Source organism: Microtus pennsylvanicus, chromosome 1, assembly GCF_037038515.1.
Source record: "Microtus pennsylvanicus isolate mMicPen1 chromosome 1, mMicPen1.hap1, whole genome shotgun sequence".
Classification (NCBI taxonomy): domain Eukaryota; kingdom Metazoa; phylum Chordata; class Mammalia; order Rodentia; family Cricetidae; genus Microtus; species Microtus pennsylvanicus.
The window spans coordinates 204,811,431-204,823,449 of record NC_134579.1 but is presented as its reverse complement, the minus strand read 5'-3'; the positions used below and the strand labels follow the sequence as shown (position 1 = coordinate 204,823,449).

General features: G+C 43.0%; 1 protein-coding gene across 1 annotated transcript; it reads left to right on the top strand.

Moving 5' to 3' along the window:
• Positions 1-262: 262 nt before the first annotated feature.
• LOC142835796 (retinoic acid early-inducible protein 1-epsilon-like) lies at positions 263-11,755 on the top strand. Its single transcript, XM_075949577.1, has 5 exons — positions 263-434; positions 5,208-5,468; positions 5,741-5,995; positions 6,550-6,720; positions 10,590-11,755. The coding sequence occupies exons 1-5, from the start codon at positions 341-343 to the stop codon at positions 10,631-10,633; spliced, it is 825 nt and encodes a 274-aa protein (XP_075805692.1). The 5' UTR covers positions 263-340; the 3' UTR covers positions 10,634-11,755.
• Positions 11,756-12,019: the final 264 nt, after the last annotated feature.

Below are 12,019 nucleotides of genomic sequence, written 5' to 3'. Positions count from 1 at the left end.
TCCTTGGGAGCATTCTGTTGTCAGGCCACATAACTAAATTAACTTCCAATAGTATACAGCTCCAGCTACCAAGTCTCCCATATGGTGGAGCAGCGGTTGATTGCCTGGGTGGGAGCAGGAGATTTTGGAGCCTGAGGATTGGACAACAACGGTAATACTGCACCATTCAGATCATAGTCTCTGCCTCCCGGGGGAGGACCCACAGTGGTCAGTTCAAACGGAGCCACTCCTAAGGTGTCAATTGTCAGCCCTTCGTGAATCTTTATGTGGAGTGCTCTGCAAAGCCACACTGTCACTGCCTTTCTTTGCAGCTCCAGTTACTAAACCTGTTGCTCAGGGTATGGCAAAGAATGCAGCCGCCCAGCACTGTCTTTCCACCCTAGCTGTGTGCTTTTCGGTTCTACTGATCTGTCTGTGGTCAATGCTGCCCGCTGGTGAGTTGCTATGATCTAGCTTGAGGGGCGTGGGTAGTGTGTGTGTATTGGGGGAGGGAGGACAGGCTATTGAATCATGCGGTAGCAGTCCTCTTGGGCCCTCTGGAATGCCGCACTGCTTGGTAGTACATGACCCTCACCCGACCCTACCATGCTCAGGGGAGGAGCTAGAGAGCTACTGGGTGGCAGGAATGAGGAGGGCAAGGTGTCAGAGGGGAATCACTGGTGATGCCATCAGTAGTCAGCCATACTGGGGTCCACAGGAAGCCTAAACGGAGTCAGGAGGATTAGGGTGATGGGCACAGTGCCAGACTTCATGAACAGACTGGTACAGCTCCCTTGGACTTAAGGCAATAGATACTCTGAAGACAATCTTCCAGGGGGATTCCTCACAAGCTCTCCACCACTCCTGAACCTCTTTGCCATCAAACTTCCTTTCCGACCTTCCCAAGGTATTTTTCCAGCAAATCACATTAGATGTTTCTAAGGCAGGCCGTCCCAACCCTGAGTTTCTCACTTGCTTTCGCTTTTGTTTTTGGTGTTGCTTTGGTGTATGGATTTCATATCATAGTTCATACTATATAATTTTAAGTATTCAGTGTTTAGTGTGGCAGCAGATTTGGCCTCTGTCCCCAGATTAGGGCATACCCCATGCAACAGTATTGGTGCCCATCCCCGAGAATATCTTTAAATGTACTGTGCAAGCTGCATGTTTCCCAGTCAGCTGTGGGTTCTATGCTACCTGCAATCTAGGCCATCTAGAAATGACGAAGGAGATCCTGCGTTCGGGACTTCCGGCTCTCTTCGTTGCTGTGGGATTCTTTGGATCTCATGGCCTTGAGGTTTGTGGTGCTTTCTATGGGAGCATTGCAACTTACTTCAGAATTTACCTCAGTCACTTTATCTATATGAGATAAGATTTCCTCAATCATCTGGGGAACAGGAAATGTTCTGCCAGACACCTCCTTATCTCTCCCTGATAGGCAGCTCTTAACACGCGAGTAACTTGTTGGGATATCTTGAGTGACTCTGACCTGACCACTTAAAAACCTAGAGGGAAAGAGTTTACCTCATGATGTCTGCCTGAGGCCTGATGGGCCTTCTGATAGCCCAGGTCCACAGGCTGCTCTCTCCCAGGGCCCAGGACCATGCCAGGAGCCACAGTGAAATGGAATGTGTTTTCTATGCAGGTGGGTCAGGCTCACTTCTACCCTAGCAAGATGATTCTCCAATTAGACACTGCCATGAACTCCCCCCCCCCCCACCAGAACTGACGCCTCAGGCTGACAGATTGTCCTGGGTCAGATGGCCCGAGGGGCAGGTCCAGCCATGCTCTTCACGGTTGTATTGTCTCTGCTGCTTTCAAACTCCATGAGCAGAGCTGAGCAGGTGTAACAGGAAGGGCTGTCCTATGAAGACTTCAGTATTTACAGAATAGTGGTGTTAGTCACTTCTATACTGTTATAAACACCAAGGCCACCTAACAAACTGAAGGAAGGGTTTGGGGAAGATTGTGGTGTCAGAGAAACAAGGAGTTATCTCACACCAGACAAGCATGGCAGCAGGAAATTATGGTGACTGGAGCAGCAAACTTACAGCCCACATATTTTTTTGGTTTGATAAGATTTGGTTTGGGTTTCTGAAATAAGGTCTCACTATATATCTCCAGCTATCATACAACTCGCTATATGAAATAGGCTGACCTTCCACTTATAAAGATCTGCCTTCCTCTGCCTCTCAACTGCTGGCATGAGAGCCATGTGACACCAGGGCTAGCTGAGAACACACATCTTAAACCTCAAGCAAGGCCCAGAGATGAAGAAATCAGAATGATTTTTAAAGCCACATCCTCAGTGACATACTTCCTTCAGCCAGGCCTTACCACCTGAACCTAGTCAAACAGCTGCCACCAACTGGGTTCCAAGTAATCAAACATTCTGCTTTACAGAGGACAGGTTCATTCAAATAACAACACTAGATACTCACAGGAGCATCTAGGAGTTCATACCTGAGTAATGAAGTAATACAGAAAGAATACCTGCACTTGATGCAGGCCTGAATGATCGCTCTTGTGGGATCTGATCTGTCCCCCAGGAAGGCAATCTGAATTATCTTTGAGGTAGTTTAGTTTTAATTGTTTTTAAGATTTATTTTGTTTTGACTGCATGTATGTATGTGTACCACATATGTTCCTGATTCATTTGGAGGGCAAAAGAGGACATTTGATCCTGTGGAACTCAAATTACAGGCAGTGGTGAGTCACCATGGGTGGTTGCTGAGAATCAAACCTGGATCAGCTACAAGAACACGTTCCCTTAACCACTTCCCCAATGGTTCAGTTTAGACAATGGGCACAGGAGTCGGGGTTTTCAAGGGAAGCAGCTTTCAGCATCTTGATCATCTGTTTTGTCTCTATTTATTAAAACCCAACCATATCTGGGTTTGGTAACCATCTCTGTATATTTAGAAGTTTTGTGTTCTGTTAGCCATGACTCCCTTAAGCAGTTGGGCTTCAAGGTGGGTCATCAATGGACCACTGTCCTTGTTGTTAGCGCCACATGACCATTCTAGCTGATGGGATTTTTTTTTTGTGTGCCATATTTACTGTGATTCGGAAATACCATTTCCGAACCCCACCCCCTTGAAACATCATCATCATCCCTGAGCTTGCAGCAATGCTTGTGCCCTTCCTGGTTCTTCTCACTGTGCTTCTCAGCAGCGATGCTCCAGCATCCACAGACAGCATGGACTCTGCACACTTCCCCTGGAAATGTTTGCTGTTCCATCCACTCTGGCACATGCACTTCTCTGAGATTTTTGATCCCCACTCTTGTACTGCCAGATTCAACCAGCCTAGATTTTCTCTGTCCTGTAGTGTGGGCTAGCCTCTGACCAGGTCCAGGAAGCCAGCTGCGGTATCCAGGGGATCTGGCATGTATTGTTCTGGTTTCATTCTGTTGCTGTGACAAACCCTCTACCAAATGCAACTTAAGGGAGAAACATGGTCTTGCTCAGAGTTTTATTGTTGTGAAGAGACACCATGACCTTGGTACTTCTTATAAAAGAAAGCCTTTAATTGGGGCTTGCTTACAGTTTTGGAGGTTTAATTTATTATCTTCATGGTGGTACCCAGTCAGATATGGTAGCTGAGAGTTCTACATCCAGATCCAAAGGCATTTCGACTTGTAATGGGCTTTCTAAAACCTCAAATTCCACCCCCAATAACACACTTCCTCCAATAATACCACACCTACTCAAACATGACCACAACCCTAATTCCTCTTAGGAAGTGGCACTCCCTGATAACCAAGCATTCAAATAAAAGAGACTGTGGCAGCTATTCTTATTCAAACCACCACAACTCTGCCCTGGTGCAGTTTTCATCCCTGGGAATCTGCATATTGGGCATCTGCATATTGTTGCCTATTTTAAAATTATATCAGGCATTCGTTCTTTAAATCACCTTCATAATTCCCTGTTCCTGCTAAAGCAAAACAATTTCCTTTTACCAAACTTCTATGTGGATTTTTCTTACCGATAGATGATGCTTAGTCTATATGATGCATTAAAGTGCCAAGTTTGTGAACTTTAGTTCAAAACTACAAAGCCAGTTCTCTACTCCAGAGGGCTCATATTCATGTCCACCAAATCCTCCAGGAGGGGGCATTGGGTGAGAAAGAACCCCAGCCATTCAAGAACAAATTCAAGTCTTAAAAGTAACAGGAAGGCAAAAGGAAAGAGAGAGAGAGAGAGAGAGAGAGAGAGAGAGAGAGAGAGAGAGAGAGAGGGGGGGGGGAAGAAGAAGGAGGAGGAGGAGAAGGAGGAGGAGGAGGAGAGAGGAAGGGGAGTAGAAAACACAGAGAGAAGGAAGAGGAATCTGGTTGAAGGTGACAGGAAAGGATGTCCCCAACCTGCAGCAGCCCACCTCATAGTAGAAGTTTTGGGGAGGGAGGAAGAGGGACTTTTTAACATCTTTTAAATTTTTTACTTTAATTATATTGCACACTTGTTAAAAAGATTCTTTAAAAATACTGTTTATTTTATATTTTAGTGCTCTCACACAGGACATTACACACGTACATCCTCACTAGGTCGTTTGTTACAATCTGCTGAAAAGAACAGCTCTAAGATATTGTGTCTTCTGTTGCTGCTAGGGAAAGTCTGGGAGACCAGGGGCCATAAGAGTCCTGGGAAACAACTGCCTGAGGAAGAGAAGAGAGATCAGGGCTTCGAGCAGGTCAGACAGAGATCTCTTCTTGAGAATGAGTTAGGGGTGTGGTTAACAAGGGAGAATATGTCATCTGATGCCCAGCATTGTATAAAGTGGCCCAGTGGGAACACGGTGAGTACTGTGCTCACAGATGGCAGCTCCCCTCCCATGACAAGTTGCAGCATAGTCCAGGAGGCCTTTCCTGAACTCCAGGCTCCATGTTGAATTTACCTCCTTTCCCTGTGTAGTAATAGATTTTCAGTCTTGGGAAAGATACTATCTGACATATTTTATTCCCCAACACTTGATAAAAGTCACTAAAAGCCGTTGTGAGATACATCCCCTGGTGACACAGTGTGCATCTGAGGGTCCTAACACCCTAAGATAGCCAAAGAGGGCATGAAAATGAGGTTTCAGAAGCTGGTGGACTTCTTGACTAGAGGTTTTCCTTCCTGCCCTCCTGCCCTTCAGAGGGATTCTGGGTGTCATCTAGTTTCACAGAACTATGAGTCCTGTGGATTTCTGCTCCCTCTCTGGACCTCATCTCCTTGTTTCTCTCACAGATGCACACTCTCTTACTTGTGACTTCATTGTCAAGGCTCGTACCACACCTGGGCAGTCCTGGTGTGAAGGGTGGTGCTCAGTGCATGGAGAGCCTTACCTGCAGTATGATAATGACAACAAAGCCACACCTTTAGGAGACCTGGGGAAGGTGGCAGATGCCACTCCTGTGTTGACAGATTTGATGCAAAAGCTGGAATACTTGGGGCAAGAGCTCAGGAAGATGTTGGCTAACTCCATACAAGAGTTGACTGAGACCAGTGGTAAGTGTGGGATCAAATACAGAGGCAGAGACAGTTGGCAAGAGAGAGGAAGGGCAGAGCACATGTGGGAATGAGATGGTGAGTGTGTCTGTGTGAGGGAGCTGAGGGTCCAACCTTGGTCCGACCTTGGAAGCATGTGGTACCCAGTGGGTAACAAAGAACAAATCATGTGGAAATGATCCTGGCTCATAAGCCAGTGGGAAAGTCCTGACCTTTGGAGAAGTGATGGATCTATGAGAGTGAAGCATGATGGTATTGTGTGTGGTTCACAGGTCAGCCCACTTTACAGGCCACCATGCTTTCTCAGTATGAACAAGGACAAACTGTTGGTGCCTCCTGGAGATTTAACATCAGTGGAAAGTATTCCTTCATCTTGGACACAATGAATATGAGCTTTAAACAGATTAGTCTTGAAGCCAGATCTATCATGAATGATGAACAATTAATGAAAGACCTCAAGATAATCTCCACAGCAGACTGCAGTTACTGGCTCAAGGAACTCTTAAAGCACCAGAAGAAAAATCAAAGTATGTATTACCTAGATTATCAGGGGGCAACTCCATCACATTTGATAGACTGGGTGGGAGATTTCCTAGTGGTCTTTCTGTCTGAGATCCAGTTATGACCATGAGGATTCCTCTATCTCATCTTACCTCCCAGTGTTTCTCATTCCCTACTAACCAGCTACAACATGGCCTACTAGTGGACCCCAAGTCTGTAATCATTCACGTAAACTTCCAGCCTATTCTTCCTCTTTATATCTGTCCTTCCACCAGGTCCACATCACCTTTAAAGGGTTTGTTATCTTTCTCTGAAATAATTAAATATCACCAATTATGACAATATACAGAAACTTCTACACAAGGTAATTATGTTGCATTGTGATGGTTTAATACACTTTTGCTTTCTTTGGTAATGAAATAAACTCTGCAAAGACATTGTACACACAACTCTACTCCTATCTCTCCCCAGGACTTTATAATTAGTTATTACATATGAGTTCCTTGGGATGCCTGGGGGAAAAAGGTGCTGACAGAGGTGTGTTTTAGCTTTATCCAGAATTTTCCTGACTTTTTTAAAGGATCAACATCAAGGGCCTCAGGTATCACCCTGCCCACATCTGCATCTGCCACACAGCCTCAGCTTACCACCAACCTTCAATATGAGGAAGTATTTGTCACCATAGCAGCAGTCATTGCCATCATCTTAACTTTATTTGTTGGAATAGTTGTGAAACATCATCCCCAAGGAGGTAAGGAGCAGGCTGGGATCTCACTCTGGTTCTTGGTAAAGTTAGTCTGCTGAGCACATGGAACAGGTGTCCCACTGGGTATTGGGGATGTGAATTTCAGTCTTCATGCTTCCATAGCAAGGACCTTACCCACTGAGCCATCTTCCCATATCCAAGTACTGGCCCTTTGACAGTCTGGTTACCAGTTCCACAAACTGTCTTCTGTGCAGACAGTGAGAACTGAATGAAACAAGCTCCTGAATGCCTCATGTGCACGAGCCACCACCATGACACTTGCTGTGTTTTCATTCCAGAAGCATTTGCAAAGGTATTTTCACACAACCACTAGGACTCCCCCGTTTTACTCTTTCTGTCTCTCTTCCCTGCATGAAGCATGTGGTTGAATGGCTGCTGACATTTTAATTTTGATTTAAGGGGAAAGTGAGCTAGGAATGTATTCTAAGTGGCTTAGTGGGATTTATATCTGTATTCAAACTCTTTTGTATACAGTTTATACTGACAAGGAGAAACCACAAGCTGACTGTGCTGACTCACTAAATACCTCAACACAAGCATCAGCTTGAAGACACATGTGGATTCTCATGGAGAGTAGTACATGCCAGGCACCTGCCCAGCAGAAAGGATGCAATGAGATATAACTGTAGACAGAAATGGAAAGTACTGCCCCGAGATCAGAATCACAACCTTAAGGCTGCACAGTTTCTAGCTACCATTCAGTTTGCATAAAGGAAAAATTTGTCATCTGAAGAGTCATTGACCCAGTCATTGTAGTGTCCCCATCACTGTGAAAAAGTTAAACACTACAGGAGGCGAGGACAGACAGGCCATTGGCACCTGGCAAGGCCCATTGAACTTAGGCTCAGGAAGTGACCCACATATATGGCATGAAATCCTCTCCCAGTATGTGTCCTGGGCATTGCAATTGTTCTAGAAAACTTCTTGTGTTTGGAACCGATTCACGTCACAGCAAAGGAACAAGAATGTGTGGAATCAGTTCTAACATCTTTACTTGTTCTAGAGATTTGGCTCATGTTACCATGTTTATACCATCAGCTCCTTAGCCATGAAGCCATCTAACTGAACCTAGGACAAGGAGTGGCCACAAGTTGTGATGTGCTCTGGCACAGCAGAGTGACCACAGGGACATTGCTTCACAGTACTGTCCAGTAGGAAGATACCCAGGAGATGCTTAATAAAGACATTTCTCAACTCAGTTTACCTATTTTATCCTCAAACATTTAAAATTCAGTTTTCTTTTTCTAAGAACATGGACATGCTAGTACAAGCAGTGAGGACATAGAGTAGGAGGCATATAAAAACTTCTCAGAATATAAACTATTTGGAATTTAGAATTTATGTCTGATGGTAGTCATTTAAAGACCTACAAGACTCTGTTCCTTGCTCTAACATTTCTATTGCAATACCATATAATTTAGACAAAATTCTATTAGTGCAATTTGCTTTAAATTTCTGGTATGGTGTCTGATTAATATTGGGGCATATAGTTAGAATCCTAGCACTTGGGAAGTGGAGGCAGGAGGATTGTACTAGGAGCCCGCTTGTTAGTTCCCAGCTGCTCAGCTCTGAAATAACTACACAGAAACTGTATTAATTAAATAATTGCTTGGCCTATTAGCTCTAGATTCTTACTGGTGATCTCTTACATTTTAATTTAACCCATCTCTATTAATCTGTGTATCACTATGTGGCTGTAGCTTACAAGCAAAGTTCCAGATTGTCTGTTCCCAGTGGTGGCTACATGGCTTCTCACTGACTCCACCTTCTTTCTCCCAACATTCAGTTTAGTTTTCCCTGCCTACCTCTATTCTGCCCTGTGCAAGCCCAAGACAGTCCTGTATTAACCAATAGTATTCACAGCATACAGAGGGGAATCCCACAACACATCCCTCTTTTCTGTTTAAATAAAAGGAAGGTTTTAACTTTAACGTAGTAAAATTACATATAACAACAGTTATCAAGCAAGAATTACAGTTACAAAATTTATATCTATTTTAACTTTTATCATAACTAAGGAAAACTGTAACTATATCTACATATTCTTCAACTCTATCAAAGACTCCAGAAGGATATAATATTACCTAAGTAAACAGGAAGTACATTGTAAGCAACTTCCAAAACTCTAGAATTGACAGAGACATATCTTGCTACCTGGACAGTCATCCAAAGTTCTTCTGTATTGTTGGGACATCCATCTTCAGCCTATAGGCCCATAGTATTCAGAAGACTTTTCCATGAAGCAGGAAATTTCAAAGACAGTTCCACCTATATTGGCAGTTTGTCAGTCACTTTTTCTCTATGTCCTGCCCAGTATCTGTCAGACTCTTTCATGAAGCAAGAACCTTTAGGCAAGTTCAGCAGTCATATTTCTGTGAGTTCTGCTTGTCCAGTTCATTTAATACAACATCAAGTAGTCCAGGCAAGAGCAGTTTCTTGCCCAAATGGCTAACCATTTTCCTAAGGAGCCTCTTTGATGCCGATCACCCTCTTGAAGTAGATTAGTGCTACCCAGGAGCAGATGTGTCTCATGTCATGAAAAGTCCTAAGTTCATCAAACATTTTAAATGTCATATTCTGAAGGTCTCTGAAAGATCTGAAGAATACCTTTCTAATTGAAATATATCACTATATATCTAGAAAACCTAACTAGTATGACTACAAACTTGACTATTATAAAGAATAAGAAATAAAGGCTATCTTTGATTACATAGTGAGTTTGAGGTCAGTTCAAACTACAGAAGGAGACCTGATCTCAAAGTAAGAAAGAGGAAGATGAGGAATTATTATTATCATTAATTATCATCATTATCATCGTTATTGCAAGGACTTATGTCCAGATAAAAAGCTTATTGTAGAAGGGCAGAAAATATTGTTCCTGTGTCATACTCTGTGCATTAGTAGCTATAGGCTTATGATAGTCTTTAAGTTAAAACAAAATAGACAAAGATTATTTAGGAGGTGGCACAGCAGTACGTACCTAGAATTCCAACACTCAGGAGTGTAGGGCAAAAGTATTACCAATCTCAAGGTCATCCTGGAATACATGGGGTGAGATCCTGACAAAGCAAACAGCCAATTAATCAAAAAAATAAAACCCTAGTCTAATTTGATCAATGTCCTTTGCTAGACCTCTGTGCACAGAGAACTACGAAGCTAATATTTGTGTCCTTTGGAACTGAAACGACCTGTTTACTAAAGAAAAGTGAAACTCATTCTCAGCACTGTCATGGTTAGATTTTGTCATATGCAGTCTAGAGTAAGCACAGAGAATGGTAAAGAAGACAGCCAAGACGCTTACTTTCTATTATTTCAAAAATTCCCTACTATCATGCTTAGTAAAAAAAAAATACCTCTATTATCAGTCAATACAAAGTTGTGTGGTTTTGAGTAGGTATAATTATTTCAAGATAACATTTTTATAGCACTATGAACTCAGTGTATGGTTGCACACACTTGTAATCACAGAACTTGAGAAGCTGATGTAAGAGCCCGTGGTACACCGGAAGTTCCAAGCAAGCTCAAGCCACAATGAAAAACCTTTTCTCAAAAGAACAACAAAACACATTAAAAGTAAAGCAAAAAGCCAGCTGAACCACAAATACAGCATTTGGCTGACTCTTCACCTCTTTTGGTTTTATTCAGTCTTTTTAAGAATATATTTCAAAGTCTCATTTTAATTTGAAGGAGAAAATGGCAGAAAGGTTTGAAATAAATACATCCAAAATGGAGGAAATCCCTAGAAAGCTGAGTTAGAGTCTGTGGGAGAGGAGAAGTATCCATGTGGGACAAAGTAGAGTAGGATGCAGATGTGCACGAGCCCACTGTAACTGACGCTCTCTTTTCGTCACTAGGTGCTTCTCCATGCTGCTCCTCAGCATCCTCATCTATAATCTAATCTGAAGTCATTGTCAACAGCTGCCTCTGGTACTTCTCTTCTGCTTCGCAGCCAGAAATAAAACGATCTGATGGTATTGATCATCTGAACAAGCATGGTGTGAAAGATTAAGGTTGACGGTCTTCATGCCTCCTCTATCACTCCATCAAGGTGGAACGGGTCATTGACACCAGCGACTCCATCTTGCTTTGTTCTCTTTCTCATTCTTAGACTGTATGACCTTGGGAATATCAGGTTGTGCCCCACTCTAAGATACTCCTTTTTGTGTGAAATGATAGCTTTCAGGCTGGGTCTTGCCCAAGGTGGCTCCATTTTACAAGCAACAAGATGATGACTGAGCATCTCCTGCGCAAATAGACATACCTTCTGTCCAGTAACAATAAGCCAAAGCCAGATAAATGTACATCTAAAAGTGAAAAGATGTCACTTATGGACATGTCAGAATCAATTAGATATATGAGAAGGAGGATATATCAACATCATATCTGTGTTGGATAGTTTTATGTCAACTTGACACAAGCTAGAATTGACTGTAAGGAGGGAGCCTCAATTAAGTAAATGTCTCTATATGATCTAGCTATAGGGCATTTTATTAATTAGTGGTTGATGGCAGAGGGCCCAGTCCGGGCCCAGCCCAGCCCATTGTTGGCAGACCCATTCCTGAGTGGGTGGCCCTCAGCTCTATAAGAAAGCAACAGAATACATCATGGTGAGTAAGTCAGTAAGCCGAACCCTTCCATGGCCTGTGCATCAACTCCTGTATCCATGTTCTTGCCCTCTTTCAGTTTCTATTCTAGTTTATTTTTTCGCTGGAGGGCTATAATATTAAACTGCAAACCAAATAAACTCTTTCCTCTGTACCATGTTTTCAGTCACAGTGTTTATTCACAGCAATAGACAACTCTAAATAGGACAACATCTGGAAAATCAGACCTGAGATATTTTCAAATATTCCAAACTGAAGGAGGATCAACACCCTCACCTGAACCTACAAAAAGAACACACTTGTAACAGGTATTTTGGGGGGGGGGCACCAACCAGCTCCCAAGTTATGACACAGAGACTTGTTTTTAGTTATGAGTAATTTACATTATCTTATGCCTGTTTCTTGCTAGCCTCATAACTTAAAACACCTAGTTTCTCTTCATCTCGATTTTGCCTTGGTGCTTTTTTCCTTCCTTCCTTCCTTCCTTCCTTCCTTCCTTCCTTCCTTCCTTCCTTCCTTCCTTCCTTCCTTCCTTCCTTGATGGAGGAACGTCATTGGCTAATAAAAAAACTGCCTTGGCCCATCTGATAGGGCAGAATTTAGATAGGCGGAGTAAACAGAACAGAATGCTGGGAGGAAGAGGAAGTGAGCTCAGAAATCATACAGCTCCTCTCAGAAGC

Bases quoted from the DNA above. Each gene is read 5' to 3' on its own strand.
- LOC142835796 (XM_075949577.1), top strand. From the start codon at position 341: ATGGCAAAGAATGCAGCCGCCCAGCACTGTCTTTCCACCCTAGCTGTG. The intron at 435-5,207 runs GTGAGTTGCTAT...TTTCTCTCACAG, and splicing joins GTGGTCAATGCTGCCCGCTG to ATGCACACTCTCTTACTTGT. The intron at 5,469-5,740 runs GTAAGTGTGGGA...TGTGGTTCACAG, and splicing joins AGAGTTGACTGAGACCAGTG to GTCAGCCCACTTTACAGGCC.